The sequence below is a fragment of the Balaenoptera acutorostrata genome, chromosome 18 (genome assembly GCF_949987535.1).
Source record: "Balaenoptera acutorostrata chromosome 18, mBalAcu1.1, whole genome shotgun sequence".
In the NCBI taxonomy this organism is placed as follows: Eukaryota; Metazoa; Chordata; class Mammalia; order Artiodactyla; family Balaenopteridae; genus Balaenoptera; species Balaenoptera acutorostrata.
This window is the reverse complement of record NC_080081.1, coordinates 59431805-59445549: the sequence shown is the minus strand read 5'-3', so window position 1 is coordinate 59445549 and position 13745 is coordinate 59431805. Positions and strand designations below refer to the sequence as shown.

General features: G+C 41.2%; 1 protein-coding gene across 2 annotated transcripts in view; it reads right to left on the bottom strand.

The window, feature by feature from the left end:
- The window catches only part of COG3 (component of oligomeric golgi complex 3), a 59373-nt gene that overhangs the window by 18323 nt on the left and 27305 nt on the right, over nt 1–13745 (bottom strand). For both annotated transcript variants that reach the window (XM_007186825.3, XM_057532510.1), the window contains 5 exons: nt 10922–11046; nt 7874–7963; nt 4112–4232; nt 1198–1286; nt 954–1088 (listed from right to left, as the gene is read on the bottom strand). In XM_007186825.3, coding sequence (XP_007186887.2) covers nt 954–1088; nt 1198–1286; nt 4112–4232; nt 7874–7963; nt 10922–11046 — 560 coding nt within the window. The remainder of the gene's footprint in view (nt 1–953; nt 1089–1197; nt 1287–4111; nt 4233–7873; nt 7964–10921; nt 11047–13745) is intronic.

Here is a 13745-nt window from a genome sequence, read left to right as displayed (position 1 = left end):
CCATAATAGGAAACACGGTGATTTCTTAGACAGAATCATTAAGACATGGGTTTACTGTCTCCTTCTTTTTTTTTTTTTAAATAAATTTATTTATTTTATTTATTTATTTTTGGCTGTGTTGGGTCTTTGCTGCTGTGCACAGGCTTTCTCTAGTTGCGGCGAGCGGGGGCTACTCTTCGTTGCAGTGCGTGGGCTTCTCATTGTGGTGGCTTCTCAGTGCGGAGCACGGGCTCTAGGCATGCGGGCTTCAGTAGTTATGGCTCGCGGGCTCTAGAGCACAGGCTCAGTAGTTGTGGCTCACAGGCTCTAGAGCGCAAGTTCAGTAGTTGTGGCGCACGGGATTAGTTGCTCCGCGGCATGTGGGATCTTTCCGGACCAGGGATCGAACTCATGTCCCCTGCATTGGCAGGCAGATTCTTAACCACTGCGCCACCAGGGAAGCCCCTACTGTCTCCTTCTGCCAAGGTTTTCATAAGAGAGTAATTCAAAATGCAATCTAGGGGCTTCCCTGGTGGCGCAGTGGTTAAGAATCCGCCTGCCAATGCAGGGGACACAGGTTCGATCCCTGGTCCGGGAAGATCCCACATGCCGCAGAGCAACCAAGCCCGTGCGCCACAAATACTGAGTTTGTGCTCTAGAGCCCACGAGCCACAACTACTGAAGCCCGCGTGCCGCAACTACTGAAGCCTGCGCGCCTAGAGCCCGTGCTCCACAAGAGAAAACCCGGCAATGAGAAGCCCACGCACCTCAACGAAGAGTAGCCCCCGCTCGCCACAACTAGAGAAAGCCCACGCGCAGCACTGAAGACCCAACGCAGCCAAAAATAAAAAAATAAATAAAATAAATAAATTAAAAATGGATTTCTATTAAAAAAACAAAAACAAAAAAGAACAAAAACAAAATGCAATCTAGGGAAGAATTCACAATTACCAAATATGCACCAAGGTCTATACCTTTGTCAGGAACTCCTCCAGCTGCTCTACGAACAGCTTGGTCTGTTGCTGAATAAACTGCTCACAGGCCGATTTCAGATGACGGTCTACGTCTTTTTTAGAGTCAAGATAATGTTCTCTTATCTCAGGAGTACCCTTAAAGAGAAGATGACAATTTCCTCCTGTTTTTATGTGCCTAGAAATTACCAGACATGTAAAGAATATCGTTTATCTCCCACCACCAAGGAAACAGACTCCTTCTCACCTCCAACAAGAACTCTATCAAGGCATTGTTGCTATTCAGCCTAAAAAATCTTGGAACAGTCATAGGATTCAGGATTTTAAATGCTGCATCTGTGAAACAAAATTACTCATCCAGTGAACATGTACAGTTTCAACAAGAAGCCAAGTTACTATTTCAGTGTGTAAACATACACTAGTTCTCTACTACCACAGAGCAAGAGGGGTTTCATTTCCACCAAGTCACCTCCATGAGTGGATAAGGTTAGTGCCAACAATGGCTACAGCACTCACACATAATTATCTTCTAGAACTCAGAATTGCAAAATGACTATTAATCACAATTATTCATTTATAGAAAAAAAGAAAAAGGATAAATGGTAATCAATACCTTAAAATTTCACTGCTTTACTTTTATGATGCTAAATAGGTTTTTTAAGAAAGATTCATATACTTACCCAGCTTCTTTTGTTTAAGATCTGGCTGGCACAGAAATTTATTCATTTGAAGCAGAGAGAATAAACTAATGTGTCAGCCAGAAAAAAAACACCAAAAGGACATATTTACCCCTTAACCTCCAGACTAATTAGAATCTATGCAAAGTACTAACAGGTCTCATTGATGTTCAAATGCAATAAGGTATAATGTTAGTCATGAGAGGTTAGAGGCTTAAAAGTAAAGATAGCAAGTATTATTAAGTGATAGTAAGAAAAGACCATTTCTTTGCTTTGCCTTGGCAGGCTGGAGAAAGCAAAGCATGAAATGCTTCCAACCCTGGTTTTACAAGTACACACCAGACTGTACTCCCTGCCTTGACCCTGATCTTACTGGGAAAACAAAAACAAAAAACACACCTCTCTATCAGATTCAGAGTAAAGCTTTAGTAAATGACTCTTTGTTTCTGCTGTCTTTTCTATAAGAAACCTGAACAATTGTAGGTGATCATACGGCAGGATTACATAACCTTCATGAGGTTTTAGGGAAAACATACTTTATACCAAAATTTGCCAAAATTTTAGAGAATTTCATTTTCTCACACCTCAGTGGATCTGTAGTAGAACGAAGCAGCAACAAATTATGAATTAGAAAAAATACGAAAGAAAATAGATCAGCCCTGCTTCATCCCATTACTTAAATAAAGTAAGGACTATCAGCGCCTGGCATTCCTCAAGGTTAAGGCACTATTTCCACACCTCACACTGAAAGGAAAGCAGGAAATCAACCAGAATGGTTGGGTGACGGAAGCCTCTGATGAGAATAAACTAAAAAAATTATGCATTCTATAAAGGCAAAAGCCAGGAAATCTGGCTGCTGTTTAAAAAAAAAATTACAAAGTATATGAATAACATACAGGCTTACTATATAAATACCACCAGAGGGCTTCCCTGGTGGCGCAGTGGTTGGGAATCCGCCTGCCAACGCAGGGGACACGGGTTCGAGCCCTGGTCCGGGAAGATCCCACATGCCGCGGAGCACCTAAGCCCGTGCGCCACAACTACTGAACCTGCGCTCAAGAGCCTGCCAGCCACAACTACTGAAGCCCGCGTGCCTAGAGCCCATGCTCCGCAACAAGAGAGGCCACTGCAATGAGAGGCCTGCGCACCGCAGCGAGGAGGAGCCCCCGCTCGCCACAACTGGAGGAAGCCCGTGCGCAGCAACGAAGACCCAATGCAGCCAAAAATAAATAAATAAAATAAACAAATTTTTAAATAAATAAATAAATAAATAAATACCACCAGAACCAAAAGGTACTCTCTGTGGTGAAAAGGAGAGTGCATTAGGAAAAGAAAAAGAACAAGCTGTTTTAATATGACTCACGATGAGACGACTTGGATCTCAGGTGAGTTAAATCAAGTCCGCTATTTTATAAGCACAGTCATTAGGAAAGTAACAACCCGCTCCTCTTGGAAATCCTATTATGTGGAGTTCCTCTAAACCACAGAATACAGAAAGTAATTTGAATGGCTATGAATTTTCTCAATCCCCCAATACATAAGCGAGAAATTCATTTATTCCATAAACAGATGGCTTAAGGTGTTAGAGCTTAATTCTCTTGGAAATGGTTAAGAAAAGACAAAGTTTAGATAAATTTGTAAGTAATTAAAAGAGATGGATATTTATGGTATATCCTTAACTGTTTAAGATCAACATCTTAGAAAATAACTACTTTGACCTTTTAGAAATCATCACTTGTTAATTCAGTCAGAAACAAACCATCAGGACGGATGAAGCACCTTTCCCAAGATGATTCCATGTCTATTACCAACTCAAAGACCCTATCTACATGATTACTTAACAACCAGCTCATTTAATAATAATACAACTTGAGTTTATTTAAGCACCTTAAGCTTACAAAAGCACTTTAATATGTATTTTCATTTATTTTCACTCTTGATGATCTGGATACTCTGGTGAAAGCATCATGACAAGTGGATTCTGCTCGTTTTACACAGGGTAGGGAAGCTAAAACACACATTTAAGATCACAAGAGCCAGGAAATGATGGGCCAGGAACAGAACCTGACTCAGACTCTTAGATAAGTACTCGTCCTACTTTACCCAGCTGGCTGTCTCAGTTTCTATGAAATAACAAACCCGACTCAATGTTTAAAATCACTCCAATGAGCTGACACTCTTAAGTAGTTATTATAGTGATTTTTCATTTTTTAACTGGTTATGGTAATATGTGGCAGAGTCTAAAAGAGATAATACTCTTTTGCAAGTTGAAATGCTCAGATATAGTTCTCTTCATAAAGAAAATACAGCAAGTTAGATGTAATTAGGATGCTGACAGCTCAGCTTAGTACGGACAAGTAACATGCTCAGCAAGCACAGCATGCAAACAAATTGCAGATGAACATAAAATAAACCTGTAACCTGTGCTGACACATTTGGACAGGTCAAACACACCCAACTGGGCCAGCCAGGACAATGAAGTACCTCTAGTTTTCTTGAGGTCCAGGGAAATTTCCTTAATGGTGAATTCAGTGTGAAATGGAGCAATTTGTTCACGAAGAATCAAAAGGTGCTTTATTAAGAAAAGTTGTCCATCAATCTGAGTCTAAATTGAAAGACAGAAAAATGGATATTATCACAGATTAAATAAAAATAGGAGCACATAAAACGCGTGTTATTAATCAACATTAATCTATCTAGGTCTATGGCCCTCAGCCTAACTATATGGTACCAATACTCCTTTGTTGTGCAATGAACTCTTCCCATATTTCCATGTTAGAATTATCTGGAAAAATCTTGCTTCAAACTCTTACTAACTCTATCACCTGTTCTATTTAGTAAACCCAAGAAAGTAAATCAGACAAAAGGTTGTAAAGCAACACATTTAGAAAGAGAAGTCAAATCTATTCTAACCTGGTGCAGAAATAGAAGAAACCATGTGGTCCAATATCAGCACAGAGCAGGAATTAAAAGTTCCAAGTATGAGCACGACTCTGATCTCTCAGGGCTTCCTAGTTTCTCTCAGGAACCTGGTTTCACTACTTGGTCAAAGTGGTTTCAATATACAGAGTATCAGAAATACTCATATTTATATAAAAGTACAAAAGGAGCCTCCAAATGTAAAATGATTTGGCGTTACCATTTTGAATTATCCTGCCAGCAACAGAGCACTGACTACCTACACCCCTGAGAGTCCCTGCATTTCCTTTTACCGTCTCAGGACTCATCCACAAGAGTCTTGTGATTCAAGCTTAGTTCTCAAGCTCTGACCCAGTCCCAAAATAGTGAATAACCATAGCCCTCATTTCAGAAAAGAGTCTGTATATTGAGAAGAGCTAGGCTATGTTTGCTCCTTCTTGCTGCTACTCAAGACGGAATCTTACTTTGAAAATATTTTTAATGAAATTATACCGCATTAGGAAAAGAATAAAGTTGTCCTTCAGTAAGCAATACAGGCATACCTCAGAGACATTACGGGGTTGCTTCCAGACTACCGCAATAAAGTAATTATCACAACAAAGCTAGTCACAGGAATTTTTTTGGTTTCCCAGTGCATATAAAAGTTACATTTAGGGCTTCCCTGTTGGCGCAGTGGTTAAGAATCTGCCTGCCCATGCAGGGGACACGGGTTCGATCCCTGGTCCGGGAAGATCCCACATGCTGCGGAGCAACTAAGCCTGTGAGCCACAACTACTGAGCCTGCGCTCTAGAGCCCGCGAGCCACAACTACCGAAGCCCGCACGCCTAGAGCCCATGCTCTGCAACAAGAGAAGCCACCGCAATGAGAAGCCCGCACACCACAACTAACAGTAGCCCCTGCTCACCGCAACTAGAGAAAGCCCACGTGCAGCAACAAAGACCCAATGCAGCCAAAAATAAATAAATAAATTTATTTTAAAAAAAGTTACATTTACACCATACTGTAGTCTATTATGTGTGCAATAGCATTATGTCTAAAGAACAATGTACATACCTTAATTTTAAAATACTTTATTGCTAAAAATGCTAGCCATCTTTAGCAATAAAGTATTTTTAAATAACCATTGTCTGAGCCTTCAACAAGTCGTAATCTTTTTGCAATAGTAACATCAAAGATCACAGATCACCATAATATAATAATGAAAGTCTGAAATATTGAGAGAATTAACTAAGTGTGATACAGACACACTAAATAAGCAGATGCTGTTGGAAAAATGGTGCCAATAGATTTGTGCAATGCAGGGTTGCCACAAATCTTCAATTTGTAAAGAGCAAAACCAAAACCCCGCAGTATCTGTGAAGTGCAATAAAGCGAAGCACAATAGGATGAGGTGTGCCGGTATAAACTTTAAAGAGGTTATTAAAGTGACTCCTCTCTGTTCTCTCTCTCTGCCTCCCTCCCTCCTAAATAAACACATAATCAACATATAAGTACGATTTATTTGATGGAAACTCACTTTGTACTCTGGAACACAGAACATTAGGTAAGTAGGAAATGCTACACATTTTGAATGCTTGCTCTATTTTCAAAAGAACTAACAGCTCCGATGGAGAAAATGGTATAATATAGATTGAATTTACTGAAGCTGTTGTGATCCAGCTTTGTGTTAGTTTACTGATATACTAGGTACTCAATTTAAGTATGTAAGAAGAATTTCTTACCTTAAGAAATTCTCTAAGACATTAAGCCATTTTCATTGATCACTTTTTTAAAAGTTGAAAGGCAAAAAGCATATAAACTCAGTCATGAAAATAAATTAGCTAATTCTTACCAAATTGAGGGCTTCCTCATACATACTTAAGCACCTTATAATATGAAGGAAACCGAGTTAATAAAAGAGAATAGCCTTACAGGCAATGAGGGCAAAAGACTGAATAATCAAAAGGCTTTTCACTCCCCCCTTTAAAAAGAGGACAGTGGTACAAGAGGACATAAGCATATGAACTTTTCTTTTTCAATTAGGTCATTTTTTTCCTCTGATAATCTAAGAAATACATACTCACTGTAAAATATGTGGAAAGTAAAGAAAGTGTAAGGAAAAGAAAGAAAAAATCATCTATAAGTCACCCAAAAGCTTTCACCACTACTTTTTTTTAACACATATGTTCATTATATAAAGTCATAGTGTATATCTGATTTGTATCCTGTGCTTTTTTTTTGCCTTAACATATTTAAGTTAAATTTTATTATTTCATTTCTTTAAATTTAATGTCTGTGTAATATTCCACTATATGGAATATACCACAATTTACTTAACCATTTCCCTAACATTAGACAAGTGTTTCCTAATTCTACCTACCATACCATAAAAAAATGTGAGAGCTCAGACTTGGAAATACGTTTTAAAGTTCAACCTGCCTGTCTATAACTTAACTTTCCATTCTCTTCTAGTCTCCCCATCAAAATTTCATTTCAACTCTTGATTTCATGAATGGGAGCATATGGTGGTCACAAACAAAGACAGAGCTTTTCTAGGGTCCCAGATTCTTTTGTGAGGAGATTTCTGTTTTTTTGGTTTTAAATTATCTAAAGTCTTGAAGTTAGAAACCAAGTTTATAAACCTGGAAGTCCAGAAAGGTTCACAGGTTTGAAAACTCCCAGCAGCTGTGAAATTCTGGCTGGACCCACCCTGGACAGCTTCCTCCCTGCAGGTGGCAACAGGTATTCTAAGTGGAGAGCGAGGCAGAGCAGCACACTGAACCACACTTTCTGAGAAAAGTCTCAGGGGGCGTGGGAGAAGCACATGTCGACAGCCTTCAGCCCCAGATCCCTTCTTCCTGATTAAAAACTCTAAGTTACAAAATCATGGCAACTACTTCTAGTGGCATAACCCACGGGCCACAACTGCTTGTCTTCCAAACTGACTGGCTGATTTCCTCCAAGTGAGGCCATTCAACTATTTAAAATGTCATTGCAGGGATGATTATAAATTGCTACATTTCCTTGAAAACACTGTTTTGGTATTCGGAGGAAACAGCAGTCCAGTACCTCCCAGTTGCTAAGGCTAGAACAAGAAACCTTCATCCTATAGAATTTATAACCTAAGTATCACTTCTGGTACTTTAGCAAAGCTGGCACTCTCATATAGAGCAGTCCTTATTGAGCACTAAAATGAAGTACTAGCTTCTCTCAAAGGGCCTCAACATTAAATCATATTAAACAAATCCTACTGCCAAAATGGCTTTAAATTTCTGTGCCTGTAAATTAATGCTGCATCCCACAATATTACTATAGGTGATAAGATTTCATCTAACACTCCATCAAACCTTCTTTTTGCTGATAGACTCTGATGCTCCAAGTAACGACTGAATGCAGGCCGACAAGGCTTCCTGTGATAATCCTTGGAATACTGCCCTCTGGTGAAATAAAAGAGAAACATCACCTTGCAGCACTTCAAAAACAGAAAAAAGGAAAATCGTAGGCTGTGAGTACAGCTTGCTTGCCCTCATCTGATGGATTAATTTATTACTACCAATATTCTTCCTGGAGTTTCCTATTCCCATGCAACCTTTCTAGACCAGCACATAGTTTCCTAATTTGCATCTCCCAAAACACTCATGTGACCCACCCTTCAACAATATTTCCTGAGCACCTATTTCATGCAGCTCTGTGCTAGATGCTGGAAGTACAGTGGTAGGTTCACAAGGCAGATGTGATTCTGACCTCATGGAGGCCTCACTCCAGCATGATCTCATGTTACAGGCTGTTTTTTAAATACATAAAACCAACTTTATAACAAGGCCTCGGTAGGAATTCCCTGGCAGTCCGGTGGTTAGGACTCTGAGCTTCCACTGTAGGGGGCATGGGTTCGATCCCTGGTCAGGGAACTAAGATCCCGCATGCCGCACAGCACGGCCAAAAAAAAAAAGCCTCAGTAAATCCACTTCTAAAAATGTACCCCAAGTAAAATCAGTACTGTATTCTAAGATTCATGCACATGGCTCTTCATCACAATATTATTTAAAACAGCAAAAAAACCCTGGAAATAAATGTTCAATGATAGGGGGCTGACAAATAAAATACCAGTAAATCTAAATTATACAACACTGTGCATGAAATCAAAGAATGCTAAATAGGAGGTGGTGAAATTCTTATAAAACATAATTAAGTAAAAACAAAATCAGGTTACAAAATAGAATCTGAAGCATGATTAATTTAATTCTGCCATTTCTGTATCTTCCTAGAGGTGTGGGATGTTGGTCTGAGCAGGGACCCCTGCCAGTTCCCTTGGAACTGATGGATGGGTAGGAGCAAAATTTTTATTATTAGGCCCTGTTCTGGGCTCTGGGCTCATACCTGATGCTTTATTCTCTTTTTGTACTGCTTCCCTATCTTCTGTTTCTCATGAGGCTACTGTATAGTAAGAAGAGATGAGGGCTGCCTCTTGCTAGGAAGACCGAATATGCGCAGCTTAGATTGAGGCCCTCTCTTTCTCCTGCTCAGCCTTAACGGGGTTTTCATTGGATTTGTCTCTCCTCACCTTTGACTGGTAAGATAGAGAGGGAGAAGATTTGGATGTAAGCTAGGTGAAAATGTAATGGGCAGGCCTAGGGCAGAAAGTAAAAACAGGCAGAGTAACGTCCTTGGGCCTACCTACTGTTTGGCTAAAATTCCTGTTAAGCACCTAAGAGACTTCACCAGGGTCTGTGATGACAATGGGTTCCATGTGGAATGTGGCTCTGCATGATTTCCCTTGGGATCCTGGCTCCACTGTAGGAAGTTTCTGAATCCCAACCTAACACCGTCATTCAATACACCTCCTGGGGGGACCTGGGGAAGAGAAACTGCCAATGTCCAAACCCCCTCTGGAAGAGATCTCAGCAGCTGGGCAGAAGGCTGAGACATCTAACTCCGCAGAGGTGATCTGGCCTCACCCCTAAAAGTCCCAGAACTGAGCAAAAGGCACTTTCTGGTTGAATTTCAAAATCTCCAAGCACAAACTCCAGTAACGATGCAGTTTAAAATAGACACCAAGTCGTGAGCACTCTAATGAACCAATGAGTCAACTGTGCAACTTTGCTCGGGCCCGAGGACTCTCAGGTACAGGGCATCTCAGAGTGTAGGAGATATACATGTACCCTTCTGAACCATATTCTTAAGAAACAGTGGCATCTGGACAATTAATTACATGACCATTATATTTAACCACTTCTCTCTTTATATGCTGTTTCAGTTGTAACAATCAAATTAATTTTTAAAAAGTGAATTAGGGAATTTCCTGGCAGTCCAGTGGTTAGGACTCCACGCTCTCACTGCTGTGGCCTGGGTTCTATCCCCGGTCGGGGAACTAGGATCCCACAAGCCGTGTGGCATGGCCAAAACAAACAAACAAACAAACAAACAAAGTGAATTAAAATCACTGATTTTTATAAACTATTTTGGTTTTAACACTGACAATAAATAAATGTAGACAAATCTGATCATTCAGGGATTGATACTCATATCATTAAACTGGAATGCTTAAAATAAATGTTACCTAAAATAAATGCACAGTATAAGTTGGGGCTAAAAAAACCCCATTTCAGCAAATAATTAAAATTAGTCCATGGTTAGAAACATGTAATCTGACAACTACTTGTTAAGGAAGCTGATTTAAATTGAGTGCAAAACTAAATTAAAGTAGTTGCATTTAGTACTAAATGTATATTATACCTATGTGACATTGGACATAACCTTTCTGCATCTCTTTTTCTTCATCTATAAACTAAGACAGATGAATTAATCAGTAGTTTTAAATGTATTTGTAGCCATAGACGCCTATAAGAAACAATAAAAGCTACAGGTCTTTTCCTCAGAAAGACACAGATACAAACATACAGACAAAATTTTACACACAACTTCAAGGTGTTCACAGACTACCCAAAGCCCATTAGAGCAGCGGTCCCCAACCTTTTTGGCACCAGGGACCAGTTTCGTGGAAGACAGTTTTTCCACGGACGGGATCGGGGGGGTTGGTGGTTCAGGCAGTAACGTGAGCAGTGGGGAGCGGCAGGTGAAGCCTCACTCGCTGGCCCGCTCACCTCCTGCTGTGCAGCCCGGCTTCTAACAGGCCACAGACCGGTACCAGTCCCAGTCCATGGCCCGGGGGTTGGGGACCCCTGCATCAGAGGATTCTGAGGGTCTACAGAATGCTCGGGTTAAGAATCTCTAAATTAGATTGATCTTAAAGTTATCTCTGTATCTAAAAATCTTATTATTCTCATCTAATACCAAACAAAATATATTATATCAAGATCTTAAAATTTAAATTAAAAAAAATTTTAAGTGAAAGAGCAAGCAATTTACAGTAAAGATACAAGAATTTACACACGTACATCTATACATCTGTACAATTTGGAGAGACAGACGAGAGTTCGTCGAACTGTAGGATACCACATTCCATGAAGATCTGCTGGAGAAACTGTGGTCTGTGCTCTAGGACTGAGAGATTCGACTGAACCTAAAATCCCAAATGGAGAAGAAGACATTTCACACACGGAGGTCTGTCTTATTTGCATAGCAATTATAAACTGTTAGTTCTCACTAGCTATCAATGGCTGGAGGTATCCACTTTCTCTAGCCTCGCCTTTAATCGAGAATGCCAAAGGAAACCTAAATCAGTGACAGGTGAGATTTAACACACTGAGAACACACGTGACTACACACATATGTACACTCCAGCCTCACACACTCAGCCCAAGTTGCTTTCTCCAAACTGTGATCAATAATCTTTACGGACTACACGAGCAGTATACTCATACTGCAGAATACTATGCAGCCGATAAAAAGGAGACAGATCTAGAGGTAGTCACGTGGAAACAAGCGGGAGGTGGGGGAGTGACAAGAAAACAAAGCATGTTAAGCAGGAAGATTAATCAAAGCTGGTCTGCCTGACAGCCTGCCTTCCATGTGCTGAACTCCATCACTTATAGGCCTACTTAGTATATCTAATTCCCAAGTGACCAGAGCTGAGTGTCCATCCCCCCCCCCGCCCCACCCAAAAGGCAGCCCCAGAAAGTGTGAGAAGGAGCACGTGGGGAATGTGCCTGAGCAGAGACACCTCTGTAACGGACGCACCATCACTCTGGTGGAGGGACCAGAGTTCACATGAGCCATGAAAGTGCAGCTGGGACCATACTTTGGGACAAGAGGGGATACTGAAATATGGACTGGGTATTACAGCACATCAGGAAACATTACTAAATTTTTTAGTGCAATAATGGTTTATGGTTATGTGAAAGATGCCCTTTTTTTTCTTTGGAGAGGTGCTGAAATACTCAAAGGTAGAGTGGCAATGATGTCAATAACTTACTTTAAAATGATTAGCAAAAATATATACATAATACGATAAAATGTTAAGTGTTGAATCCAGGTGGTGGGCACAGGTGTTCACTGCATCATTCTGTTTATTTGAAGTTTTTTTAATAACAAAAAAAGAAAAGTAAAGCCAAGCAAAACAGAATTTTTTTTTTAAAAAAAGAGCTAGAGGGAATTCCCCTGGCAGTCCGGTGGTTAGGACTCCGTGCTTCCACTGCAGGAGGCCCAGGTCTGATTCCTGGTGGGGGGAACCAAGACCCCACAAGCCATGTGGCGTGGCCAAAAATTTTAAAAGAGCTAGATCTGCATATGCTCAGAAGGAGAACTGGGGCTTGCGGAGTGGATTTATGCAGGAAAAGGCAGAGGGCAATGTTGCGGGCTGGTGCTTTCACTTCACAGTTCTGTAAGCGTAGTTGTTTTTCAAAAGCATGTAATACTTGTGGAATTTTAAAAAGCTCTTCCATAAGGCCTTACTTTAAACTAAGATACCTACGTTATAAAAAATTTCTTAAGGAAAAAGAATAAACTGGACAAATTATATCACGGAATACTCAGGAGGTTAAGTATCCTTCGTTTTGCTAAGAATTAGGATATCTGCGGGATTCCTCCTTCAAAAGAAAGAGCCAAAAAGGTACTCCGAAATTAAAGTTCAGTGAAATAAATGTATTTATGTAGTTCAAAGCCAGAAGTCAACTTATTTGTTCATTTTTTCACTTCCCTGAGAAGAGTTATGGTTAAAATAGCTGACTGGGGAGAGTTTACTTACACAGCAAGTCGCCAAGTAAGGTGCCTTCTGGCCGCCTCTTCTGAAGAGCCGAGCAAACCCGGTGGCAGGGCTTCTGCATCGGCTCCCGCCGTGGGCCCCCGCCACCCTCCCTCCGTGAGCCTGCCGCTGCCCTCGCTTCTCCACGCCCTGGGCCCCCGCCACCCTCCCTCCCCACCCTCCCTCCGTGGGCCTGCCGCCGCCCTCGCTTCTCCACGCAGAGAACAAGGCCCATGCGTTCTGAAGACACTCACCCTCGGCCTCCTCACGCAGTGGGCCCTCCACCAACTTGCCCTGACACCACTCCCACATGAACATCACCACTTAAAGGCCTCACTCCAGAGCAGTCTCATTTTCTCACTTCCGACACACCCTGGGACCAGGACAAGTGATGACACTCTTTCTTTTCTTTTTTGCTCCCCTTGCCACCAGACTCAAAGCCTTGCTTCCCATCCCAAGTTCCATCTCGATTCTGAACAGCGTCGATAACCACAGGGATGACCCATATGTTATCCTTGCCCTTCTCAACTCCAAAGACCTTCACTTCCATCCCTGCACCCCCTACTCCAGACACAGTTTCTTATGACTTTCTTTCAGAATTACTTTCTTATTACTTTCTAAAGACCTTCTTATGACTCCAAACTATTCCACCTCTTAATCATGAAAACTCAGCATCCCACCCTCTAACCACGATATCCTCACATTTCCCATTTCTCACCTCTTTACTCAAATTACTCTGCCAACTCCTCCTCCTTTGGCTTAGTCACACCCTCTCCTCTGGCGTGCTTCTGACCCCTCTGGCTGTTCTTTCCCTGTCGGCCCAGTACACCCCTCTCCCTCCAGCTGCTCCTTAATGTCAGCACCTGCTAAGATTCTCTCCCCAGGCTTCTGTTACCGTCACTCTACTTCTACTCTCTCTGTCCTGGGTGATCTCATACAAGCCCGAAGCATCAACGACTCAATCTTTACCTCTGAATCAGCTGCCTCTTTATAGCTCTAGAGCAGTGCTGTCCAAGAGGACTCCTATGTGAATCACAAATGTGACACATTAAAACGCCACATTAAAAAAGGTAAAACTA